Source organism: Taeniopygia guttata, chromosome 37 (assembly GCF_048771995.1).
Source record: "Taeniopygia guttata chromosome 37, bTaeGut7.mat, whole genome shotgun sequence".
NCBI lineage: Eukaryota > Metazoa > Chordata > Aves > Passeriformes > Estrildidae > Taeniopygia > Taeniopygia guttata.
Window position 1 is genome coordinate 6,987,175 of NC_133062.1, and position 26,755 is coordinate 7,013,929.

General features: G+C 51.7%; 1 protein-coding gene and 1 long non-coding RNA gene across 2 annotated transcripts; both read left to right on the top strand.

The window, feature by feature from the left end:
• Positions 1-4,357: 4,357 nt before the first annotated feature.
• Positions 4,358-5,118, top strand: LOC140681506 (uncharacterized). Its single transcript, XR_012052622.1, has 2 exons — positions 4,358-4,619; positions 4,939-5,118. It is a non-coding gene; the product is annotated as an uncharacterized lncRNA (long non-coding RNA).
• Positions 5,119-24,696: 19,578 nt separating this feature from the next.
• LOC140681614 (olfactory receptor 14A16-like) lies at positions 24,697-25,629 on the top strand. The gene has a single exon (XM_072921600.1). The coding sequence runs from the start codon at positions 24,697-24,699 to the stop codon at positions 25,627-25,629; it is 933 nt and encodes a 310-aa protein (XP_072777701.1).
• The last annotated feature ends 1,126 nt before the right edge of the window (positions 25,630-26,755 follow it).

A 26,755-nucleotide genomic window follows, 5' to 3' on the forward strand; every position in this document is an offset into this window, starting at 1 on the left:
CTTCGGAAAAAGCAGAATCAGCACCAACTCCTAAGACCCCTGCTGAGGAACCCTGCCCTCCTTGGGACACCCAAAGCGGCAGACCTCGAAAAAGGAGGGGGAAAGTCAAGCTTGGACTGGAAAAAGAGAACATAAGTACAGCAGCCTTTAAAAGTGCCTGCACGGAGCAATAGTGGGAACCAGTCACATTTCTTCTTTCCTTGCTTTCTGTGATGACATAAATATGAAGTAAAAACACCTTAAACAAAAGGCAGAGCTAGGATTTTACAGGTCTTCATTTTGGCAGGCTGCATGACAGACGCCTCTTCCGGGACTGCGACGGAGAATGGCAGAGAACGGAGGCAAAAGGTGCCGGAGAGCCCTTCCTGTTCCCTTCAGCCCCTGCAGCTGCTCCGATGGTTTCAGGGCACTTGCTTGGTTCAGCACTAGATAAAAACCTTAGGGCATGATTTTCAAAACTACTGCCCATCCCCAGTCAGAATTTCCTACATTCCTGGATACAAATGAATGGATAGAGGGCTTCTTTCCAAATGAATTTAGCCATAGATACCTATTCTTTACCAATACCTATAAAAACGAAACACTTGCCAGGTTTTAGTATTCTACACACACCCCTCCCTGGGAATTTTGGGGCAGCTTTGGGTCCCTCTGCGGGACAGCACCCAGCGTGACCTCCCCCCCCTCATTCGCCACCCACCCACTCCCCCACCGCAGTGTGCCTGCCTCTCCTAGGGACCCTGGGGTGCCCCAAATGACATCAGAGCCCCGAGTCTTCACCCCCTTTTCCTGACCCCCAAAGAAGGCACAGGACGAGTCCAACTGCCCTGGACAGCAGCCCAGCACTCCCTTCCAGCCCTTTCCACACCTCCATCCCCCCCGAAAGGGACTCTGCCGCAACAAGAAAGGGGGGGCAGCCCCCAGAAGGCGTGAAGCCCCCGCCCCGCCTCGCTGTCGCAGGCCAGGGGCAGAAATTGGGAGCGGCAGAGGCGGCGGGGACGCGGCACGGCCGGCACGGCGCAGAGCGGGGCCGCTCTCAGCGCGATGGTGGCGGAGCCGCAGGTCCGGCAGCGCCGGGCGGTGTCCGAGCGGCGCGGGGGGATCCGCCGAGAGCCTCCGGCCCCGGGCGGGGACTCCCGCAAGGGCCGGGGGGCGCCGGGCTCCGGCCCTCGGGGCTTTATTCTCCGCGCCCCGAGCCCCGCGGCTGCGGGGGACAGAAGGGAAGGGGCGGCAGGAAGAGAGGAGGGAGAGCGGGGCATGCGGAAGGGTGGGAGGGAGGTCGGGCTGCGGAGGAAAGCGGGAAAAGAAGGAAAAGGCCGGCAGGGAAGGAAGAGGGACGGTGGACAGAGGAGGGAGAGAGGGGGAATAGAACGGAGTAGCGGGGCAGGGACAGGACGGAGTGAGGGCAGTGGGAGGTCGGGTTTGGGAGGGAGAGGAGGGGACGGTCTGGGGGTCAAAGAACAGGAATACGGGGAAGAGGAAGGAAGGGTAGCGGGAAAGGGAGGGAACGGAGCTGCTTTGGGGAGAGTGGGAAATGCGGGAAAGAGAGAAAGAAGAGGAATACGGGGAGGAGGAAAGAGGGGCAGAGAGAGGGACAGGAGGGGGAGCCTCACAGAGCCCCGGCTCCACCCCGAGCCCGCCCCGGCGCCCCGCCCTGCCCGGCTCGGGGCTCTCCTGCTGCCGAGCCCCGCGGGCGGCCCGGCTGTCGCACGGAAATGCCCCACGCAACATTAGACAAAGCAGTTTCTATGTTAAACCCTTTCTATCCTAGAAGGAGATAACTTCTCTACCTCCTTCGTCTTCTCATTTTTCTTCTTTGATTACAAAATCAGACTTACAAAAACCTACTCCTAAAAAAGACTTGGTAAGTAGTCAATAAAGTAGTCCTGTCAATTTCGTAACCTAAAGGTATACTTATGTTTTCACAAAAAATAAACTACATGACAGTCCTACTCACTGTGTCAACTGTGCGGCAATTGATGCTGCAGCTCTGGGACGGCAACGGGACACGTGCGCCCCTCTACTCTGGGATGTGGCAGGCGTTGTGGAAAGAGCTGAAGGAGCTGCTGGAGCGAGGCCACCTGCCCTGCTGTGCCTCGGCCAGCTCCTCCACAAACCTCCATCCCTTCCAGAGGCTGCTCCCAGCGAGATTCTCCATCCTTGGGAGAGCCTCAAGGCCTGCAAGGATGGCACAGCAGGGGGGAGCCACCACCATCCATGCAGGAACCTCAGGCTGTCAGAGACCCTGCACCCTGCCAGCAGCCTCTGCTATCTCTGACAGCCTCCATCCCTCGCAGAGGCTCAGTGAGACCTGTCAGCCTGCGGAAGGAGCAGAGCCCGTGGACAGGTCTCCCAGCTCCCTTGGACTCACGGACATCAACGACACGGGCGCAATCCTGACCCTTTACGTGTCAGGCGAAAGCCCACAAGTCCAAATGGGAGCCCAGCCCGATGTGGGGGAGCCTGCTCAGGAGAAGCTGACGGGGCAGCAAGAGTCCTGGGGCCAGCTGTGGTCATCCCACAGCGGCCAGGACAGCCAGGATGCTGTGCCGCTTCTGCCACCTGGCAACAGCCCGAGCCTGGTGGTGGAGAGGAGCCTTCAGAGGTTCCTCCATCTGCAGGAAGCTGCCCCGAGACAGCCCTCGAGTGCCGTGAAGGGCTTTCTAGTAGCAGGTGAGATCTTCTGAGGAGCTGCCTGAGGCTCCGCCGGGGCTCTGGAGGGGCGCGGCCAGGCCAGGCCAGGGCCCCTGAGAGCAGCCCAGTCGCTGGCCGTTTCCAGTGCCTCCGATGGCCCGGCTTGAAAACGCCCTGTCTGCTTTGCAGCCGCTCCTGGGTCGCCCCCGTGCCAAGCCTCGGGCTGCAGCCCCGGCCGTCGGCAGGAGCAGAGCCCAGCGCACGACGCCGGGGACAGCGCCGGTGCCGCCGTGCCCCGCTGGCCCGGGGCTGCCGCAGCCGCCTGTGCGCGCTGCCCCGGCCCGGCTCTGCCGCTCGCCAGCCCGGCGGCTGCAGGGCGGTGGCCGCTGCCCGGCGCGCAGCAGGAAGCGGGTGAGAGCGCGGCGGCCCGCGGGGCCCGGCCCGCTCCACTCGCGGGCACTTGCGGGAGGGGCGGGTCCTGGGCGCAAGGCTGATGGCTCGCTCTTGGCCGCAGGGCAAAGGAGGCAGCGGCAGGAGCGGTACCTGCTGGGCCCGCAGCTGGGCAGCGGCGGCTTCAGCACCGTCTTCTCGGGCATCCGCCTCTCGGACGGCAGCCCGGTGAGTGGCCGCGACGGCCGGGCCTGGGCGGAGGGGCAGCGGCGGGGAGGGGCAGGGCTGGAGCTCAGCCCTCCTCTCCCCATGGCTCGCAGGTTGCCCTCAAACGCGTGGCCCGGGAGAGCGTCCTGCAGTGGGACGAGCTGGTGAGCGAGCGGGGCCAGCGGGACAGAGCGGGGCGTGGCGGGCAGGGAGAATCCCGGGGCGGGCTCAGCGTGCGGAGCCGCAGCCCCGCGGGCCTGGGCACGCCGAACAGCGGTGCCGGGGCCGGGCAGGGGCAGCCCCGAGCATCCCCCGGGCGGGAGGAAGCGCAAGCGCCTGGGAGGCTGCGGCAGGGGGCACTGGGGCATCCCGGGCAGGGCGCAGCGCAGCCCCAGGCCTGCAGCAGCAGCAGCAGCAGCACCTGCCGCAGGGACTCATTTTCTCCTCCTCACAGTCCGAGGGCACCCGCGTGCCCTTGGAGGTGGTGCTGATGGAGAAGGTGGGCTCTGGCTGCCAGAACATCATCCAGCTGCTCGACTGGTTTGAGCTGCCGGATAGCTTCATCCTGGTGCTGGAGCGTCCGGGGGCATCACGGGATCTCCTGGAGTTCCTGCAGGAGCAGGACCAGGGGTTCCTGTGCGAGGAGCAGGCGCGCTGGCTTTTCTGCCAGGTTCTGGAGGCCGTGCGGCACTGCACCGCCTGCGGCGTCCTGCACCGGGACATCAAGCTGGAGAACCTCCTCGTGGACCCGGAGAGCGGCGACCTGAAGCTCATCGACTTCGGTTGCGGCACCTTCCTCCAGGAGCGGGCCTTCACGGACTTTGCCGGTGAGCCCATGGCCTGGGCCCTGCTCCCGGTGCCAGGCACTGCACGGCCCCGTTCCCTCCCGGGCCGCGGCCTTCAGACGGCTGCCCTTTGGCACGGGGCGGATGCCGTGCCCCAGGAGGCGGCTGCCGGCCCTGACGAGAGAGGGGGAGGCAAAAGCGGCTCTGGGCCCCTGGGCTCAGCGGGCCCACAAGGGTCTGGGCTGCTCTGCTGGCCTTCTTGGCCTTGCGGAATGGTTTCCTGCCTTTGGCCAGCTGGCTGGGGGACGCGGGGTGGCCTCGGGGGGGAAGCTGTGCCCGCGGGCGCAGCCCCTGCCTCGGTCAGGAGGCTGGTGCCAGGCTCTGGAAGGCAGCAGCCTGCGCCCGGCCAGCGCCGCCTGTCTCCCCTAGGAACGCGCGTGTACAGCCCGCCCGAGTGGACCTGGCTGGGTTGCTACCACGGCCACGCGGCGACCACCTGGTCCCTGGGCGTGCTGCTGTACGTCATGGTCTGCGGCAGCCTCCCCTTCCAGGACGACCAAGCCATCGTGCTGGGGAAGCTCTTCTTCCGGCGGCAGCTCTCTCCAGGTGGGTGTCCGGCCTCAAGCCGGCGGGCTTTGGCAGTGGCGGCGCACGCCCGGCGCGGCCCTCACGCAGCTCCAGGGACGTGGATCTGCCCTCACGGGCCGGCCGCAGGAGGGGCCCGTGCCGACGGGGTCAGCGCGGCACGGGCGGCCGGAGGAGGCGGCCGCGTCCCGCCGTGCCGCTCTCCCGCGCGGGGCTGAGCCGGTCGGGAGCCCGGCACGGCCCAGAGCGCTCGCGGCACGGCCCGGGCCCCGCGGGTGACGGGGGCAGCTGGGCAGGAGACTTCTGGCGCTGACCGCCGCTTTCTGGCTTCTCTCCCCAGAGCTCCAGCACCTGATCCGATGGTGTTTGGCCAAGCACCCTGCGGACGGGCCGGAGCTGGAGGAGATCTCGCGCCACCATTGGGTGTGGGGCCGGCGTTTTTGATGCCTTGCCGGAGCCTCTGCAGCACCCACTTACCGAGTCCCACGCAGGACTGAGGACCCGAGAAATAAACAACAAACCCATTTTGGTGTTTCAGGGCTGGTCATTGTCAGCAACTTCAGCTAAAGAGCGATATTGGTGGGGAAAAGGGAGATACAGGAGTCCTTGGGAGGCCTGAAACTGCTAATGGTCGTGGGGGAGAGCCCAACAGACTCCTCCTACATATCCCTATCCCTTACACAGGGGAAGCCAATCCAGGAAAAACCGCGCTGTGGATCCAAGGAAAAGAACCAGGATCTGTTTGGAGATCTTACCTCGCGGGAGGCCATGGGGCCACCCCTCGCTGAGGGGTTAAACATTTTACAAAGATGGGCCATCGGTCTTCAAGTACAGCCCTGTGGTGTTCTTCCACTAGAACTCCTGTGGCATGCTCCTGTTCCACATCCACACAAAATTCAAATTCTTTTTCCCTGTCTGGAAGGGCTAGGGCAGGAGACTCAGTTGATCTGCTTTTTAACACTTTAAAATTCTTTAAAAATCTTTACAATTCTGCCGGGCTCTTACTGGGCAGGGATGGCAGTGTTCTAGGCAGACATACGTTGCCCCAAAAGGCCTGCCTTGAACAGGAGCTCAGCAACAGGCTGTAACCCCTTGCCTTTTCTCCCTTGAAACAGGGTATTTCTTTTTAGACACCACTCGTCCCGGTGGCTTCGAAGTCATTTGGAGAGGTTGCATATCTAATTTTCCACATTTCTGTGGGACTGCTCGCACTTCTGGCTTTACTTCAGCATAGGTCTTCTCTGACATTTGACACAAAGTTACAAGGGCCGTAGCTTCCTCATCAGCTTTCTCAGTCATAATTGACATTCCCATTTTAGCCATCAAATCCCTTCCCAGTAAATTGTAATCATAAGCAGGAAGAAACAGAAATTCATGCATGTCAAGCCTATCAGGCACATTTACCAACAGTAGTAGTGGAAGTATTTTCCCTGGACTGTGTTGGCAGAAGAGGAGGCAAGGATGTGCAGAGCCATTGGTCCCGAGGTCATGGCTGTGGGGAGGACGAGAGGACAGTAGGGGCATGTGGTGAGGTGGAACCTGGCAGCATCTTGCCCATCCAGGGCACCCTGAGAACCAGCAGAGCCGAGCCTGCAGTGCCTGGCCCTCTGGGACCAAATGCCTTCCCTCCCTTCCCTCTGCCCCCTCATTGCCTCGCCTCCCTGCCCTGCTGGGCTCTTCTCACTGCCTCCTCCTTGACCTCCTGGCACGGCCACTTCTGGACCCGGGCTGGCCATAACCTCTGGACAGGGTCATGGCCAGCCGGACGCTGGGATTTGGCACCTAGTCAGGGTTGAGAGATCCTTCCAGGCACTGAAGCAACTGTGAGACCACTTGTTGTGGGGCCACTGGAAGGACAGGTGTGGCCACCACGCTGGCACTGGGGATGGGAGGTCACTGGGACCCCGTGTCCTGCCCACAGGCTTTCTCCCAGCTCTCCAGGGGTGTCTGACACTCAGCTCGGCCCTCCGTGGCTCTGCAGCCCACCAGGGCCAGCAGAACCCTGATGCCCAAAGCCATGCCAAGCATGGCTTGGCCCACTTGGAGTGGCCGAATCCTGTGGGAATTCGGCTCTCTGAGCACCCTCTCTGCTTTTAGCTGTTCCCAGTGTCCTTGTCCCACAGACCCTGGCTCTGCCAAGTACCACTGGCTTCTCTGGGTGCCAAAGGATTTCCAACAAGAGAAGGACAGTGCTGTTACAGTGATCTTTCACGTGGTATTGCCTGGGACAACTTGGACCAGAACAATATCTGTGACGCTGTGGCGTTGGATGGGTGTCTTGGTTTAAAAAAACAGGAGTCTGTGAAGGAAGGCAAAAGCCTCCTGTGAAATGGAAAAGGTAAACTCCCTCCCTCCGAATTACCACCATTTCAAACATAAAAGGCCCTCAGGCAAAGATATGGAAATGGGAATAACAGTTCTTTACTAGGAGAAAAACTAAATAAAAAAAATAATAATAAAAATGCAATTAGTACAAACAAAATTAGTGGTAGAGTCAGAAACCTGACACCCTGAGGAGTCAGGGTGTTGGTAGTGGTTCAGTTAAATGGTGGCTGTTCTTCCTGGAGTGGCAGATGAAATGCTGCTAAAGCGGTGATCTCTAGAAGGATGGAGTTTTCTCGGAAGGTCTGGTAGTTCAGCTTGGCATTCCTCTGGGAATCTCACAGAGAAGAAAGCTGCTTCTCTGGGAATCCAGCAAAGGGCTGCCCTGGTGTCCCAAAAAGTGCTGATTTTATGCAGGTAGGAATGCATGGCTCCTCCCTCTGGGTGGAGCATCTCACAATGGGATGATGCAATTTCACCAGTCACGCAGTGAGTCATTCCATGGCCCATTAACAGAAGATAACTTCCCCGAGGGAGACATTGTTCTCGGAAGAGATAAGAAAACTGCTCAACCTCCAACAGATGGCAAATAGAATACATGCTTATCTTACAAGCCAGGACAATGGGATTCATCCCAATATGTCCCAACAGGAAGCCCCTAAATCCTCTGCCCAAGGTCCTGAAAGACAAGGAGGTCCACGCTGGCTCAGTGTTCTCTGGCCCTTTCTGATCTGACAGGAAGGGATTGGACTCTCCAGGAAACTCCAGCCCTGATAATCTGATCTTGATAGCGGGAAAGGCCATCATTGGCACTACTGGGAAGTGATGGAAGGACAGTGCCAGCACCTGGACAGGGCAGCGTGAGATAACAGAGGGGAATGTAGGAGAAGAGATTATGGGACGCAGGGAATGGGGCTGCAGCCGAGCCTCATTCCCAATGAGGTGCAGCTGTATAAGACAGGTGAACAGCACTGAAGGAAAAGAAGCACGGAATGCTGATGTTTATTGACCAACCACAAAAGAGTAAAAGGGCACTCAGATATTACGCATGTGAGGGAAAAGGGTATAAAAGTTTGTAACTGGGGAATAATAAAATGCTGGTGCTTGAAACCTTTCATGGTGTCAGTCATGAGTCCGCAGTCAGGGAAATTCCTGTCTGATTGACTATGCCACTACCATGAGGTCACCCATCTCATGGATGATGGGAAGGCAATGCAGGTTCTATTTCAGGATTTTAAGTGCAGTTTTGATCCTGTCCCTCGCAGAATACACCTGGAGCAGGTGTCCAGGTGTGAGACAAAGAGAGACAGGGTGTGCTGGCTGAAGAATGGGCTGATGTACTGGTTTTCAATGGGATAGGATCCATTTCCTTCCCAGGGAGCAGCAAAGAGCTGGGTTTGGATTCAGGACCGGAATGTGGTAGATAGCACATGGATGGCTTGGATGTTGCTGAGCAGGGCTTGCCCTCCTCAAGGAGTTTGCAGTGTCACATTGGACAATCCATGTCCTTTTTCAACAGTCCTTTGTGTGACGAGGGCTCCCAGGTAAGAATTTGAAAAGAAAGTTCTAAAAAACCCCAAACCACAGAAGCTTGCATGGCTTCAAGATCTCAAGTACCAAAAAGAAAAGAACCGCTGACTCTGCCTTGGTCCTCTTGAAAATTTGTTCCTTGTTGGTTTTTTGTATGTGTGGAGGGGGAAATTATTGCTTGTGTCTAAATCAGTCCCATCCTTATCCCCTGAAACTGGAACAGGTTCCTGCCATCATGGAGCCTCACGTGGGTGCCGTGGTTTTGCTCCTGCAGGCAGGGCCTTTTCTTTTTGGGGTCTCTATTCCCCAGCCAGCACATTTGTTACCTGAACAGTGCTTCAGCAGGAGAGAAACTCGCATGTCAGGAGCTCTCAGGTTTGGGAGTATCCACCCTGAGTATTTCAGGTATCAAACCTTGGAGAAAAGGAGAAAATTTTCTTGCTACCTGAATACTTCTTGTAAGAGCAGCACCTGTAGTATGAAGTGTTGAAGGGCGAGTGTCTTTCCTTCTCTGGAGTTCCTGAGAACAGGTGGTGTTCATTTTACCTGGAATTTTATCAGATACCAGCCAAATTGCTCATTTTAAGTTAGATAATTAGGTCTTGGCTGTAAAAGAACAAGTTGCATTTTCTGTTTCAGAGTTGTATTCTGGAAATATTACAAAGTGCTTTCCGTGTCACCAGAGCTGCCTATGAGCTGACAGAGGATCCCAGCCTCCTCACGTGGGTCCTGCACAGCTTAGAGAAAAGGCAATCAGCAAAGTATAGGAGAAATGGAAACAATTTTCCTGCCCACAGTAGAAGAATTCTGTGGCTGAGGATGAAAGCAAGGGTGACAGACATGGAGACAGGGGTGCCAAGGGCTGCCCTGGCAGAACTTGCTGAACTCTGAGGCCTCCCTTGTGTTTTTGAAACCAGAATCAAGACGCTTTCAGGTTGTGGTAGGTGGGATGATGGTGGGGGGCTTTGTGATTTGGAAATCACTGCCTTGAAAAAGCAGAATGACACCTTGTGCTGGTGTCTTTACCTTTTAAATTTCAAGCACCCCCAGTTCCCATCCTCTCGCAGGACCACCTGCACAGGAAGTTGCACAGTAATGGATTTGAGCTGTCTAGAACATTATTTCTCCTCCCCTTGCCTCTCTCTCACAAAAAATCTCTTCTGCTAACATAGAGTGCCCTGACAAGTTCAGTCAAGTGCACCAAAAGTGCACTAGAATATGGTCCCCCTTAGGAGATGGACCAGCTGCTGATGAGGATCTGCCTTTCAAATGTGGTTTTCTTTTTTTTATTATTTTTATCTTTTCTTTTCTTTTCTTTTCTTTTCTTTTCTTTTCTTTTCTTTTCTTTTCTTTTCTTTTCTTTTCTTTTTTCTTTTCTTTTCTTTTTTGTTTTTCATTTTGTTTTGTATTGTAAATGCAGGCAAAACCCAATGGGAAGAAATGACAATGTCTGACTCAATTCAAAAGGCTGAATGATTTCTTTATTGTAATTATGCTAAAATGGATTAGTATACTATATAAAAGGAAGATCCTAAAAGTGCATACTACTTTCTCTGACTCTAACTCTCCCACAACTTGAGACCCTCTCGCAAGAGTCCAGCCCCAGGTGGGTTGGATTGGCCATCAGGCTCAAACAATCCTCACCAGAATCTGATCAAGCACTCACTCCAGGTAAACAATTCTCCAAACACGTTCCACATAGGAAAAACAAGGAGCAGAAATAGAAATTGTTTTCTCTTTTATTTCTCTCTGTGCACCTTTATGAAAAATCTTGAGAGGGAGAGAAATGTGCTTACCACAGTTTTGTTTTTCAGGTTTCTGGAGAACAAGGTGATAAATAAAATTATTTCCTTACTCCATACTCTATGGCTAACAAATTTAGAAGATGAGAGAAAACAAGAATCAATCCCAGGAGAATAGGAAACTTCTTCCTATTCAGCTTGTAAATGAACTTCTGTGTGTTTTGGTCGCGTTAATCAAACATATTTGGTAAGTTCTTTGTTTTGTTTTTTGTTTTAGTTGGTTTGCATTTCATCCTCTGTCCAGTTTGAACTTTATTAAGGTCAGGAGGCTTTCTTTATCTCTGCTAGATGGCATTTTTCACCTCCAGTTTGTGTGTTGGGTAGTGAATTTGGATGGGATTTCTTTGACAGGAGGATTTAGCTGTTTGAATACACGGGTAATAAAGTAAAATGTGATGCCCAGTTGCTGTCAAATCCTTCGTCCCTAATTCCTGGCCATTCTGACAGCAGGGATTAAGAGCTGTAGTGATGGTTTGCATGGCAGTCGTGTTTTCCTTTGCCAGGACTAATGTAGATCTGGCCAAGCTGAGTGGGTTGTTCAGCACCCTCAGCTCTGTGCTGCAATACTGTGCTGTTGTTGTGGAGGCTTTTAGGGAGATGAGGCATTACACAGTTAATGAGAGCGTCCTCTCCAGCAGGAGCTGCTGCTGCTGCACACGTGGAGCCTTGTCAGCAAAGAGCTGCAGCTGCAGGAGGACCTGCGGGCCCTGGCTCAGAAGGACTGAAACAAAGAATTGCTCAGTAAGTGCTGAAATACTCCCAGCAAGGTGTATTTTGTTGTAGCTGTTTCAGGCCAGCAGTTCAAATGAGGCAAACTTCTCTGGAAGTAGGACTAACACCTTCTGTCTGGCTGATATACCTTGAGGGAGGAGGAAAGGAAAGGGAAAGACATTTTTTGGATCTTCCTTGTGGTGATTTTGAACCTTTGAACACAATTTGGAAGCTTTGGGGAAACGCAGTTTATGAAGGGAAAGAGCTTTAAAATGAAACTTAGTGGCAAATCTTGAGTCAGGCTTTGAAAAGGGGTATTTTTAACGAAATCTTAAGAGAAGAAGCACTGCCTAGAGGCTTTGTGCTCAAAGCTGTGAATGGGGATCTGAAAGAGATGTGTAAGTAAAAACAATAAATAATTAAAGCAAGTGAAAGTTAATTGTTGGTGTCTCTTGTTGTCACCAGTTTTGAAGAAAGGAAAACAAGCCAGGACTTGTGTGACTTCTCTTGTTCTCTTTGTGAACAAAAAGTGCAAGGAACTTGGGAGTGGGAGTTCTTAAAGCAGCACTGGTTTCCTGCAGCAGCAGCTGCTTTTGGTGCACATTAAAGCTTCTGTAGGTTTGTTTAAATGTTCTGTATCAGTTAAGAAAGTGTCATGTATTTAGGGATTCTGTAAAAGCTTTAGCTTTTCTACAGTTTCTTCGCCCTTTAAAACTCCTCAGAAAGATGTGAAGAGGGTTTGTGGAGTGATGCCTGTAACTCAGTGCATATGTGGGTTGTGTTGCTCCAGGCTTCAGGAGCTTCTCTCGTGCCCAGGCTGGGTGGTCCAGTTTGGAACAGGGTTCCAGCCTGGAGTCCCTGGAGCTCCCGGGGCCCCCTTGAACAGCACAGGCTCCATGAGGCTGCTAAACGAGGCTGGTACTTGCCATTGTAACAACTGAATCAGCACAGGAGAACACCTTGCTTCACAATTTTGTTCTAGGAAAATCCTTTGGAGTATCTGATGTTTGTTTTGATGGTGGTTATCTTCTTACAGAAAATATTAAAGAACAAACCTCAAGCCTCATCTCGTGTGTATCGTCACACTCAGAAAAAGAACGGGGTGGAAGAAGATGACCCTGCTGCAGACGTGAAAGTGCCTGAGCTGGAGAAATGCAGAGAACATCTGAATTCCATCCTTGCCCACTGGGACCCTGTTTTCCCAGCACCACCCTCCACACACGGAGGGGAGACCCTCAGAGCCGGTGAAGGTGGGGGTGAGGCAGTGGCTGTCACCTCTGCATCTGTTCACATTGTCACTGCGTGGCGTGAGGTCCCTGGCTGGGCAGAGCCCCTCGGGGAGCAGGACGTGTCCCCAGCACCGAGGTGGCTGCGGAACCGCGTCCTGCCGCACCCGGCGGCCGCGCGGGAGATGTTCAGGGATGAGACACTGAGGAACAGCCTCTTCAAGCTTTGCACCCGCCCTGCCAGGCCAGCAGCACCTCGGCTGGGCTCTCCAGGCAGCTCGGTGGGCTCAGTTCCATCGTGCTGCAGCTAATGGAGGAGCAGGGCCTGTTCAGCACCTTCCACGAGCTTCTGACATCTCTGTGCCTATCAGCAGCGGTGGAAGAGGATGCGGACAAGACAGGTGACTTGTCTTGTTCTTATCACTTATGTTACAAGGCAGTGGTGGGAGACACTAGGAAATTCCATGGCTTTTTAAATCCATTCAATCAGTTCTCCCGTATCCACCCAGGCTCGTGGCTTCCCAAAGCAGAAGCTGTGTCTTTGGTGGGACGGGGGCAGGAGTGGGCAGCACAGAGCGTGGCCACACTGTGAGGTTTTCTGACACTTCAACACTCCCACTCCCTCTAAGAAACTTCCCTTTCAGGGACTAAAATGGAATAAAAGATGTGAAAGAAATATAATTCCAAGAGGGAAAATAGTCTGCAAAAAAACCCAGCTCCACGTGGGCCTGGATGCTGATCCCTATTGCTGGTCAGTGAGAGTATCTGACAGGTCAGATTTCCAACTGCTTTATTTAACAGGAAACTGGTTTGTTCCTTCTTGTGAGTAGGATCGTTGGCTTTGCATGGGCAAAGCCACTCCAGATTTTCCAGCTAGGAAAAGAGTTAGGGAACTCTTTTAAAACATAGTCCAGGAGGTACCAAGCAGCTTAGCTTGGTAATCCTGTGGGGAAATAGAAGAATATCTGTTCTGATTTTTGTCTTCTCTTTTTCCCACAGCTGTTTCTGTATTCCTGACTTCCATTTACATTGGAGACATGTGGCTTGGAGCACAGGAGCCAGATATGTTACTTACTCATGTCAGATTGATCTGCACTAGTGCAGATTATGAGTTACAGGGTGACTCAGACACTCGGAAACAAGGGGAAGAAACTGTTATGTCTCTTTGCAAAACAATTTGGCTCCATCAGGGCATTAATTCAGGGAACTAACACTTCACCTTTAATGTTCTTCTCTGCTCTGTCCTCATCACCGTGAGAGCCTCCTGAGCTGTTTTCATATAGACCTACCTAGTTTTGTCAGAAAAAAATAGTATTTTATTACTGGGTGCAAACTCGGGGGAAGATTTTATTCAACATCTCACACTGGGGCATTAAAGCTCCAATGTCCCTTTTCTTGAACAGTTTGAGAGACAATATTACTTTACTGTAAGTTTTATTACAGGCATTTTTATCTTTTTGAAGAACAAAAAAGATTGTTTGTGCATGTGTCTCAGCAGCGGGCCCAGCACAGCCCGGCAGGTTTGGAATTTTCTTTGCTATGCTGCAGGTGTATTCAAGACAGCATTCCTCTTTGTTTGACAGAAGGAAGACAAAAAAATAATTCTTAGCAAAAAAGGATGTTTTCTTTCCTGTCTATCAAGCAGCCAAATACCACCAGCTAGCTATCCATATTTTAAATCAGCTGGAGAACTTGCATCCCAGGGACCTGGGGACTGTCTGAAGAGAGCTCTGGCCAGCTCTGTTAGCTGTTAAGCACCCCTGGAACAGCAGAGAAGAGGCTGGAAGAGTTCCAGTGCCCCAGTACCCAGAGACCCATCTGGTCAGGGCAGGTCACTCTTAGGCAGTGCTGCGACTGACCTGGGCCCAGGCAAAATCACAGAACTGGAGCTGAGCTAAGACACAACTGAAAAAGTCTTTCAAAGGACAGGGAAGCTAATTCCAGACTCTGTGGGTTTGGACAAAGACAAGTGCAGTGACAATGTCTGATATAATTTTCTGAGGGAGGTGTGATTGGAAGGATGAAGGCAGCTGCACATCTGTACTTTACTGTGAGGGTGCTCGTGCCCCACATCCAAATACTGAATGGAGTTCCTCATGGTAAGAGATCTGTCTGGAGCCAGCAGGGAGCCCTGGGGCCCTGGACTGAGCCTGTCCCAGAGCAAGAAACAGGGATGAGGGATGAGACATGCAGATCTTCCAACTCTCTGGGCATCCAGCTTGGGTTTCTCTCCAACTTTACACTGTCTGGTATGAAGGTGATAGCCAGAAGAATTGTGTTGTGCATGGCTATCAGCATCCTGTGCCAGCCTTGGCCAGGAACCATCTCTGGCCACAAACCCTTATTTTTCTGTGTCATTTTGGATGTTAATACACATCATTGAAGCAAATGTTAATGCTCTGCATCCCAGCAGTGTGATCATCAGCTGCCTTGGCAGGCAGATGGGTTTGAAATCAGTGGTCCTGTGCTCCAGACCTTTTGTCTTATTTCTGTGGGATCGTGCAGTGCTGACAAGAGGGACTGGGACATGGATACCTCAGGGCAGGGCTTGTACAGGCATCAGCCTTCCCCGCTCTCCCAGAGGCACCCATCAAAGCTGGCACCAAATCGCTCTGTATTGCAGAGACGTGTGGGCTGCAGTCGGACCGTGGATTCCATCCAGGACCTCTCCGTGTCTCAGGATTCCACTGTGGCCTAAGTAGAGAGAGCTGTTGCGTGGCCTTTGGAAGGCACTGTGGCAGTGCCTGGTTTGTGTGCAGGTGTGCAGGTAAGAACAAGGGACTCTGCTGGAGGGCGGAGGGCCCTTGCCAGGAGAGTTAACCCTTGGAGTTACGCAGTGGGGGAAGAGATGGGTGTCATGCACGGCCAAAATTGCATCAACGCTGCATCAAAAGAGGTGGGGGAATGGGGGGGATTCTGCCTCTCTCCCCCACCCGGGTGAGACCCCACCTGCAGAGCTGCCCCAGCCCTGGGCTCCAGCACAAGAAGTATGTGGAGCTGTTGGAACAAGCGCGGAGGAGGCCATGGAGGTGCTCTGAAGGGCAGAGCCCCTCTGCTCTGGAGCCAGGCTGGGAGAGCTGGGGGTGCTCACCTGGAGAGGAGAGGGATCCAGGGAGAGCTCGGAGCCCCCTCCAGGGCCTGAAGGGGCTCCAGGAGAGCTGGAGAGGCACTGGGGACAAGGCCTGGAGGGACAGGACACGGGGAATGGCTCCCACTGCCAGAGGGCAGGGATGGATGGGGTCTAGGGAAGGAATTCCTGGCTGGGAGAGTGGACAGGTCCTGGCACAGGGTGCCCAGAGAAGCTGCCTCCTCTCACCAGGACGTGGGTGAGCTGGGAGAGCACAGGGGGTCCTGCCTGTCCCTGGGCTTGACAGAGATGGATGAGCAGAGAAACAGTGAAGGTAAAAGTTCTCCAGCCTTGACCGGGGACGTGAGTGTGTGTTTGTTGGGTGAGTGTATCGGGATTACCGTAAGAAAAGAGACGTGAGGTTTCCACAGAGATACTGGATGATTGTCATGCCAAGGACAGTGCGTGGGGGACACAGCAGAGAGGATGACAGGGCAGGGGGTGCAAGTTTACACCAGTGGCTCCTTTCAAGCACTTCACTGGGTTTCAGTGCTGGAACTGGGAGAAGTGGAATTGAAGTGGGGCTTAATAAACAAACAGAACTCAAGCAAAAAGGACAAGTTTTGTGTGTGACTGGCTTTAATAGTTTCATCAGTCCTAAAATTGTTTTCTTACAGTATGTTTCAAACCTAGAAAATTATAACATAGGAGGGTTTCAAAGCCTAAACAAATCTCATTGGATGCTGTTTTTCATTAATGATTTCTGGGCAATCCAGAAAACATTTCTAGACTTGCCTTGTTCACAATGGCTCCTTTGATGGCCAGAATTGAATACATGAGGGATAAATATGTTTATTTTTAAGCCGAGTATTTTGCTCAGTAACATGATGATAAAGTGGAAAAAGCTTTAAAAATGAATACTTCGTTTACGTCTTGCAAGAAGTATGAGATTTTCAAGTACACAGACTTCTCCTGCCATTTTTTAGGAACAGTAAATTTTTAGCAATATGCCTCTGTTACCCTGCAATTTCACATTCATTTCCATGTCTGTTGTGTTGTTAGTCCGCCTCCTGCTTTGTGGAGTCTGTGGGCACAGCAGAGTAATTCTGTCACGTGCATTCTGCATGACAGAAATAAATCACAGCAAGGTGGTTTATCATCTCTAGTAAAGGTGTGCTGTTTGATCCATTCTGTTTCTCCTTTCAGAGAGAGGAAAGGACTCCAAGTGCCAATTTGTTGAAGGTCTTGGGAGCCTCCTAACAGGGTATGGCAGCAGGGATGAGGGAGGGGCTGGAAAAAGCCTCCAGAGAGTGTTCTGGTGACTGGACCTGTGCAGATGTTGGAACGTGGCTCCTTTTACACAACCACAGTGCAGGAAGCCTGAGTGGTTACTGCCTAATCCTGCAGGATCTTTGAGGAGAGGCCCTCAGGAAGGGAATTCCAGCCTTGAAAGCAGTTTATGCCAAGAGAAATAGCAAGGAGAGTTTGTTGCCAAGTGCCTGTGCCCCTCCCAGCACATCAGTGCAGTGGAAGAGAATGTGCCCTTGCCCTTTTCAGCTGCAGTGCCCCTGCAGCCACCATGGCAGAGGGCAAGCTGCTGCCCGCTTTGCCAGGAGCACATGGTTTATTTCAGGAACAAGAGGGCTGCAGTGCCAAAGTGTGTCCACAGCCGGTTCAGTGGGAGCGTGAGGCGCTGGGGGAGCAAAGGGAGCTGCTCCTTCATGGAGGCTTCAGTGCTGTGCCAATTCTATTGCCCGAGCCTTGGGCTCACTGAGGGAGGGGACGGATCCGCTCCCGCCCCCACACCACCTTTGGCCACTGGTTCTAAAACGCTTCTTCCTGGGGTCACTGTGGTGCTGGGGTGGCCTTGGGAAGTTTGGGTGCTCTGCCCTGCACTCACAGCCGGTGGCTCACTTCAGATGAGGTGGAAAAAGAAGGGTCACTGACTCCAGAGACAAATACTGACCAAGATAAAATAAATCTTCCCTCTGCAAGTACAGAAAACACTGTGTTCTTTGAAACAGGTCCAGTATGTTTGATTGAGTGCTTCTTTGTGAAAAAGTTCGGTATGTGTTGGCATCAAAGCCACAAAGAGATTAAGAGAATGAGCCCAGCTCCTTTTAAACCCAAAACTAGAGCTGGCCCAGCTGTACCCTTATCAGAAACAGGAGTTTAGGCTGGGCTACTGAAAAATATCAGTGGGGAGGGGTAGCTTATTTTTTTCTTCCTTTGCGCAGGGACATTTTGAAAAGCCCAATGTTTTGAAGTGTTCCACACCATTGCAACAGAAATTAAGAGTCTGGATTTATAGAATTCCATGTCAGAGTCATTCTGGCTTTATCTTTTAAAAACAGTTATAACAGATTTCATGGAATTCACTGAAGCCAAATATATTGGTTCCAGGGCTCAGGTGGAGCTTGAACCAAAATTCTCTGGGTTTAAATTCTGCAATTAGTTGGTTTTTGTTTGCTTGTTTGCTTTTGTTTGGTTTTTTTTTGTTCATTTGGTGTTTTTTTGTTGTTGTTGTTGTTGTTGTTTTTTTTTGTGTGGTTTTTTTTTTTTTTTTTTTTTTTTTGTTGTTCTTTAACTGGAATCCTGTATTTTCATATTTTACCAATCTATAAAAAGCTTTCCTATTGCTAAATTTTACCATCACATTTTGTGCATATGTGTGTGCATGCTTATAAATAGCCTATTAGATCATGGGCCAATTAAGATTTTCATTATTTTTGTACACAACTGAGAGAGATGCACAACATTATAAATAGAAAGCAAGACCGTGGCTTTTTCTCTGGGTTTAGATTCATTTTTATGAGAAAAATTCAATCTCAAAAAGTTTCAGGGACCGGCCACATAACAGAGGAAAAGAAGTGCAGAGAATTAGGTCTGTGTTTCACATTAAAAAAATTTAAAAATCTCCTAGCAGACAAAACTGAATGAGGGAACTGCAATCCCACTGCAGGGCTATGGAACTGTACAATTCCCTGGGGCTGCCCCGGCAATGGCCCTGAGCACATGGAGCTGATAATCCCAGCGCAGCTTCTCAGGGAATAAGAATGTAAATGTTATGCAAAGACAGACAAAGTCTATTCATTGCTTGACTGGTACCTTTACTCCAAACAATGAAAAATCCCAACCAGCTGTTGGGAATTGTTTCCCTTGGTGTTTTCATTAGAACTTGTAATCCAGTGTTCTCCCACTAGTATTTGGAGAAGGAAGAATAATAGTACCAAGAGGATGCACTCTCTACTCCTCCTAGGCTGCTGACATGGAAAAATGTCTATTTTCATCTTCTTAGAGTATAAAAATGCCTGAAAGGTGGCAGACTTCTCTACTTCTTTCAGGGGTGGGAGGAGGGGAGTCAGAACAAGTGGGACTAAAAAGTCACTATGAGATCAGTTTAACCTGATTTTTAATGGAAATAAGGCTGATGAGGTCACTCTTAGGCACATATGGGGTAATTTCCTCCATAAAACTGACAACAAATTTCAATTAAATTTAACAGAGGGCAAGCATCTTGCCTCAGAAGCACAGTCTCTACAAATTTCAAGAAAACAGGCAGCTGAAGAAAAATACCCCATCAATTGCCGGGGAGGTAAGTGCCACAACACAAATGCCACCTCTGTTATGCACCAGGTGATCCAAACGGTAGAAAAATGTTATTAAAGAGAAAACAGGGAGAAAGTTTATTCCTGATTTTTGGGTTTTGCTACACCAGCCACATGCCAGAGACTTACATCTAGCTTAGCTAAGCAGTTTGGGGTTTCCCCAGCGGAATTTGGGGGTAATCATCTGTCCTAACTTTAAAATTAAGAGAATCAGAGGAGCCGCTCATAATTTGCCTGGTCCCAGCAGCACCAAATGTTGCTCTACAACATTAGAGTGCAGGGTTTTCTGTAGGGAAGGATGTGGATAATCACACCACTTTCTTTAAGGTGTGGTGCTCTAAGTTCAGAGGCAATAAACCCTCGACTGATCTGAATGCACAGCAAAACTTTTCTAGAGGTGGTTCAGAGTAACTTTCTGCTCCTTTTTCCTACTGCTGTCCAAGCAAGCAAAGGACAAGCAACTCCTAACACAGAATTCAACCTTCACCATCAGAAAGGCGGTTTCTCGCATTGTTAGTGAGAGAGACATGAAGATATTCTGAAAGGCCATTACATTTCCCTGGAATATGTAATAATTTCACTGTGATAACCTTGGGAAAAACAACTTTAGTCTCTAAATCCACATCCGAACAGTTGCAGCCATCTTCAGTAAACTAAAGAGCAATGAGTAAAGCCTGTAACTTTGTTAATGAACTGAAGATACAACCACAGGCAGACGCTTGACAGAAATCAAGGGAAAGCACTGCCTGCAGCCCAAGTGACTCCAACACACCCTGCCTGCTCTCCCTTGGTCTTTGTCAGTCCACCCATCACCCTCGGTTAATCCCCTGGGGTGCAGCTTGTCATTTTATCTTAGCGAAACCTGACCAGTGCAGTTACATTAGAAAAGCCAAAATCATTTGCCACTACAAGTAGCCATAACAAGACGCTGCTGTTTAACTGTGCAAAGCCAGGTGTGAAATGGAACGAGCTATGGCAAGGTGAGATGGGTGAATGCTACTTCATATCCTTTGGAAATAAACTGCAAAGCCCAGCAGAATCAGTTTCCACAGCAGCAAAGCATTTGCAGAATAATGGACACTATTACTTTATTAGTTCAGCAGCACTAAATCAAAGGAGGAAAGGCCAAAGAATATATTTGCAGCTTATTGTTCCTGGCTACTGGAAAGACAAAAGTCGGAATGTTTACCAGTTGCAATGTCAGCCTTGTCCCAAGATGAAAACCCAGTATTTTAATGAAAACCTCTGCTCTTTCAGTGAACTTTGGTGACAGCAGCACACAGGCTGTTGGGACCACCTAGATATCTAACACAAACCCTAACAAATCTTTTTCAACCCGTTTAATTATAAGACCTTTTCCAAAAAAATTCTGACAATGCCTCCCCTACTATAATCAGTGATTTGACAACAATTAGGCCATCTCAGCTACACAGTTGACTTAATAGTTTGAGCTTTGCACCTTAGCTAAAGGAACTCTGTAAAATAAGCTTGACTGTTCCAATAGTAATAAGTATAGTTCTAGTAACAATACCCTGTACACCTCCAAGTGTGCAGGAAAATAGTTGTTAAATCAATATTTAATATTTCAAATGGTTCAGTGGAAACAGGGGAGATGTTGGGAAGGGTAGATAAATATGATTAAGAACCACAATAGTACAGCCAGGATGAATATCATGCCCCCACTGGCTGGACAATAACCTTACCTACAGCGGGGTCCAAAGGCCAAATGGACTGTTCCATCTCACCCCCCAGAATGTATGGTTCACCCCACATCTGTAACCCTCCCCTGAACCATCAGGTGCCTGTGACCCCATTGGCCCAGGTCCTGTTCCAGCCCACCCTGGAGCCCCCTTTGATAAAGGCTCTCCGGGGGGCTGGACGCTCTCTTGGATCTTCCCCTCTCCTCCTGGAGCGTCCTCCGGGAGTCCCTGCTCCCCTCTTTGTCTCTCCCCTCCCCCATCCCCTTAGGCCCAGCCACGTGCTGTGTCTGGCAGCTCGAGGCAGAGCCTCTCTGCGTCCTGAATAAACTTCACCCTCCAAGAGCAACCAAAGAGATCTCGCTTGAATCTGTCCGTGGAATACAAACAAACGTCTTTACTGAGAAGTCTCCATAACATTAACAAGAGGAACTTCTCTCCCTAAGAGAACTGAACAAAGACTATTCTAGAGGTGGAAAACTGACAGAAAAATTTAGGTTTTGTCTCTTTATATTGTCAGGTTATAAGGAGAGAGGAAGTGGTCTCAATGTTTTCCTCTGATTCTTATTACTCTTTCTTTTAGCTACTGTTAATAAACTTTTCTCTAAACCCTTTTACAGTTTTGATCCCACTTTGTCTTTCTCCTAATCCTATCTCACAGCAGGAAATGTGTAAGTATATTCTAGTGAGTGCACTGGTAATTAGCCAACACTGAACCCACCACATTAATTGATGCATTGGCTGAGAAATCTCATATTGGTGACCCAAAACCACTACAGAAACTTCCTGATGAACTGCCCCAGACCAGAGGGAAATCAAGGCAGAGCAATGGTTTGCCAGGACTTGCTGGATCCCAATGAGCCCCGTGGTGCATTTGGAACTGAGCCCTGGAACCTCAGGGCCTGAGAGGAGATGGCACAAACCTCTCCAGGAGTCAAAGTCAGAGGAAACACCCAAAGTGTCTCACAGCATTAATGGGTGCCAATGAGGTCCATCCCCAACACAGGCTCCTCATGAACTCCTTGGAGGAGAGAATTGGAGGCCAGGATGGCACAAAAACCTCTCAGAGACTCAAAATGGCACAAAAACCTCTCAGTGTGGAAAGGAAAATCCAAAGTACCCTACAAAAGTTGAGTATCTCAAAGTATTAATGAGCCCCACTGAGTGTCAGTACAAAGCTCTCAAGGGACTCGTTAAAGCAGATAACTGGGGCCATGATTGCACAAACCTCTCACAGAGTCTGTATCAAAAGGGAAACACCAAGTACCTTAAAATAACTGAAGTACCTTGAAGCATTAATGTGCCCCACTGAGTGTTGTTACTGACAAAGCCTCTCCAGGGACTAATTACAGCAGATAATTGGAAGCCATGATTGCACAAACATCTCAGAGACTGCAAGGCAAAAGCCAAAGCCAAAGTCCTTTGAAAAACCTGCAGTCCCTGGGAGCATGAAGGAGCCCCCAGGGCCATTCCTGACCAAGGCTCCCCAGGGACTCCTTCCAGCAGATCCTTGAGGCCACTGGGATGTGGGCTAGGGGGGGATGCTGAGGGCAGGACCAGGGGGTGACAGTGCCCAGCCTGGCTGGGGCTGTGCCAGGAGGCCCCAGGGCCTCAGGACAAGGTGTCTCCTCCCAGCCCTTGGTGGCACAGACCCTGCTGTGCCCCTGGGCACCAAGACTTGGCTTCTCTTTGTCCCCACCTGTCATCAGTGCCTCCAGTTCTCTGCTCTGCCTGGGGCCTGGGGACACTTTCTCAGTCGTGTCCCTCAGTGGGACCCATTAAAAGTCCAAGAAACTTTGGAGTTGGATTCTGACTTGGAGTTCTGGAGAGGTTTCTGCAGCTCCCTCTCAGGGCCTGATGTTCAGGGCATGAGCACAAAGCCCCAGAGGGTCATTACAGTCCTTGTGCTGTGTCTGTGCTGCTGAGCTGGGCCGGGCTCCTGGCACAGAGGGTGATCCTGGCAACCAAGCAGAGCTTCAAAAGCACATTTCTCTTGCTGAGCAGCTCTTCTCCCAGCCCAGCAGGGCTGGGGCACTGCCTGCAGCCAGCCCGGGCACAGCACAGAGGCACAGAGAGCTTCAATCAGTCAGGGCTGGGAAGGGGCTGAGAAGTGCCTGGGGCAGAATCACTGCCAGCCCTTGGCACAGGAACCTCTGGCTGCAGGACAATGCAGCTGCAGCTCCTGGAGCGATCTCCTAAAGCTGGAACATCCCAATGCCCACAGCCCCTGTGAGTGCATTCTCTGCTCATCTCCTGTGCAGAGCAGCCAGGGGTGCCCAGGGCTGTCCTGCAGAGCAGGGTCCTGCAGCCCAGGGCGCTGTGCTGGGCCAGGACTCTGCTGCCTGCCAGGGACAGCTCTCAGCCAGCCCTGGAGCTGCTCCCAGCGCTGGCCAGGAGCTGTGGGGGGAAGGAGCCACCCTGAGCAGGGCAGGTGCTGCTGCTGAGAGGGGCTGGGTGGGGCAGGGCTGCTCCCAGCTCCAGACCAGCCTGGGCACAGCTCCGGAGGGCACTTCCCAAAGAAGGTAAGCCTGGGATTGCTGTAAAGTTGAGCACTTTCCTGGTAGTGTTTTCAATTTCCTGCTTGGAGCACTGTGGGAAGTTTGGGATGATGACAAAAAGGGTTTTGCTTTTCATATATTTTTCATATAGTCGCAGTTCTGTAAATTATTATGATATAGTTATAAAATTATAATCCTACCTAACTCTATTAAACTCTCAACTATTTTAAACTACTATTATATAGTTAATATAGTTATAATCCTTAATTACCTCTAGTATGCTTCCTTACCTTTCTCTTAGATTTTAGAACAATAAGCTGACTGTCTAAATACATTCCTTTAATTCTATATAGTCTTATTATAAGGAAGAGGACCTACAAGAAGAACATTTTCGTTTTTGAATGTGAGCAGGGATAACAAAATCTGGGCAAAGAAGTCTTTGGACCTACTCCAATGGGCTGAGCCAGGGGTGTGTAATTGGGGCAACTGAATCTCCTATTGGATGTTCCTGTTAAATAGCCTAATTATTCAATCTTAATGAACTGTTGAAATCAGGGGCTGGGTGTGCCTCATCCCCACTGGGACACCTGGGAGCTTCCAATAAAGGTCTGGTTTTTACTTTACTTTTCGAACACTGTTGCAAGGGTTCTTTTTTTTCTCTTTTGATTATAGGCAACAGGGGGATGAGAGAAGCAGAAAAGGAATTGTAATCCCAGAATGACAGAATATTCTGAATTGAAAGGATACTCAAAGGATTGTTTGAACATTTACAGAGACTCCAGAACTGTGACTTTGGGTGGTCAGTCTCTCTGCTGGGAGCCTCCCAAAGGGCCTTCAGCCACTCCTCAGCCCTGGACAGCAGCAGCATCACCTCTGCAGGGCCCAGCAGGGCTCTCCTGAGCTGCCCTTGCCCAGCTGCACACAGAGCCTGCCCCAGCCAGGGCCCTGCACACAGGCAGGTTTCTGTAGGGCCGGGCCGAGGGCACACAGGGTGGGATGGGCTCTGTGAGCGCTGGCAGGGACAAGGCACCTCTCAGGAGGGAATGTCCAGGCCCAGGGAGATGCTCAGGGAAGGAGAGGGGGCTGAGCAGAGTAGTGCTGGGGGAACAAGCCCATCCAGCCCCTCACCTGCCCTCAGCCACAGGGAATCCTTTGCCTCTCACATATCTCTGAGGCAAACTCTGAGTGCACCAGGAATGCTGGGGATTTCTGACCTCAGAGAGCCAGGAATGGTGTGTGGGTAGGAAAACAATTCCTTAAACCTGCTCCTGCCATTTCCCTTAGAAGTGGTAGTGCAGATGGTACCATGCCTTTCTGCAATAGGAATTATTCCCCTGACAAATCCTGAATATCCAGCCTTGTCCCTCTGCCACAGGGCCACAAACCCAGGGAAGCAGGGCAGGGATGGCTCCTCGAGAGCCCCCAAGCACAGGTCTGGCTGCTCCTGGCACACTCAGCCTGCACAACTGGAGCTCAGGCAGGGACCTGGGTGAAGGTTTTCCCAGAGCAGGAACAAGGGTGGGTGAGTTCCAGCAGGACAGTCTGCAGGGAATGGCCCAAGTCTGGCTCCAAGCAGCCTCTCCTGACTTGTCCCTGTCCTTTCTCCATGACCAGGTGCCCATGTGCAGCCACAGCAAATGTCCAACAGCAGCTCCATCAGCCACTTCCTCCTGCTGGCACTGGCAGACATGCGGCAGCTGCAGCTCCTGCACTTCTGCCTCTTCCTGGGCATCTCCCTGGCTGCCCTCCTGGGCAACGGCCTCATCATCAGCGCCGTAGCCTGCGGCCACCACCTGCACACGCCCATGTTCTTCTTTCTGCTCAACCTGGCCCTCAGCGACCTGGGCTCCATCTGCACCACTGTCCCCACAGCCCTGCACAATTCCCTCTGGGACACCAGGAACATCTCCTACTCAGGATGTGCTGCTCAGGTTTTTCTGCTTATCTTCTTTCTTGGATCAGAGTATTTCCTCCTGACCATCATGTGCTACGACCGCTACGTGTCCATCTGCAAACCCCTGCACTACGGGACCCTCCTGGGCAGCAGAGCTTGTGCCCACATGGCAGCAGCTGCCTGGGCCAGTGCCTTTCTCAATGCTCTGCTGCACACAGCCAATACATTTTCCCTGTCCCTGTGCCATGGCAATGCCCTGGGACAGTTCTTCTGTGAAATCCCACAGATCCTCAAGATCTCCTGCTCCATTTCCTATCTCAGGGAACTGGGGCTTCTTGCTATTAGTGCCTGTTTGGTATCTGGTTGTTTTGTGTTCATTGTTTTCTCCTATGTGCAGATCTTCAAGGCTGTGCTGAGGATCCCCTCTGAGCAGGGACAGCACAAAGCCTTTTCCATCTGCCTCCCTCACCTGGCCGTGCTCTCCTTGTTCCTTAGCACTATTATGTTTGCTCATCTGATGCCCCCCTCCATCTCCTCCCCATCCCTGGATCTGGCCCTGTCAGTTCTGTACTTGGTGGTACCTCCAGCCCTGAACCCCCTCATCTACAGCCTGAGGAACCAGGAGCTCAAGGCTGCAGTGAGGAGACTGATGACTGGATGCTTTCAGGGACATTAAAGTGCTGAACAATTTATCTAAATCACATGTAATAAAAGTTGTCTTTGATACTTCTTGTCGGTTTCATGCAAAGGTTCTTTTTCAATCTTTTAGTTTTTTTCATATGGTTCACAAAGAAATGTCATTCCTTGTGCCATTTATCGTTTTGTTTCTCTCCACTTTTCTTGTGGCCACAAACTGTGTAAATGAGGGGCAGTGTTCTTGGTGCCTTTCAAGAAACTAAAGGATGTCCCAGCACAGTTTTATGCAGAGATGGCCTTTTGTTGCCTTCTCTGGAGCTGCAGCAGCAATGTCTGTGTGCAGAGCTGGGGCAGATCAGTGCTGGCACAGCAGCTGTGCCCAGGAGCAGCAGCACTTGGTGCTGCCAGTGCTGCTCCCGTGGCCCTGCCCCGCTGCCCTGGTGGCCCTGGTGTTGCTGCAGGGCCTGAGTGCTCTCGGGGCAGGCACAGTCCTGGGGGTGGCAGTGCCGGGGCTGCAGCAGGGACAGGCCATGGGCACTGCTGGGGCAGCGCTGGCGCCTCAGGCCAGGGCCTGGGGGCTCCAGGCTCCTTGTCCAGGCTCTCTCAAGAACACGGCCAGGCCAATGCTCAGCACAGAAAACCTCCGTGAGCAGCCCCAGGCTGTTGGTGTGGGGACAGCACAAATGCCATCAGCCCCTGGGGCCAGGAAGGGCTGGGGGACACCAGGGAAACCACTCAGCTTTGTCCTGGCCTCTGCAGTCAGACAGAAATTTCTTCCCATCAGCTGGGAGTTTCCTGTCCCACTGCAGACGCTGCTGCTCAGAGCCAGGGCTGCCTGGCAGCCACCCCCAAACTGCCCTGAGCATTTCCTTGGCTTCACCTTTGCTTTCTTTACTATTCCTGATACAAATTTCTTCCTCTTGCCCAGCGCTGTTCCCTCCCCTGCACACAACCCATCCCTGTTTGCCCTTTCCTCTCTGACCCCACTCCCCATTGCAGTTCCTGACTTGGCACCATGGGAACGGCCCTTGGGGAGCAGGATCATCCCACAAGTGCTGCAGGAATTGTCTGCAGGCTCCTGCAGTGCCTGGTGCTGCTCCCTTGCCAGAGGCACCCCAGGCCAGGGGGCACATCTGAGCTGCTGTTTCTGGCTGTGGGGCTCCCTG

Coding starts and splice junctions, on each gene's coding strand:
- LOC140681614 (XM_072921600.1), top strand. CDS start 24,697: ATGTCCAACAGCAGCTCCATCAGCCACTTCCTCCTGCTGGCACTGGCA.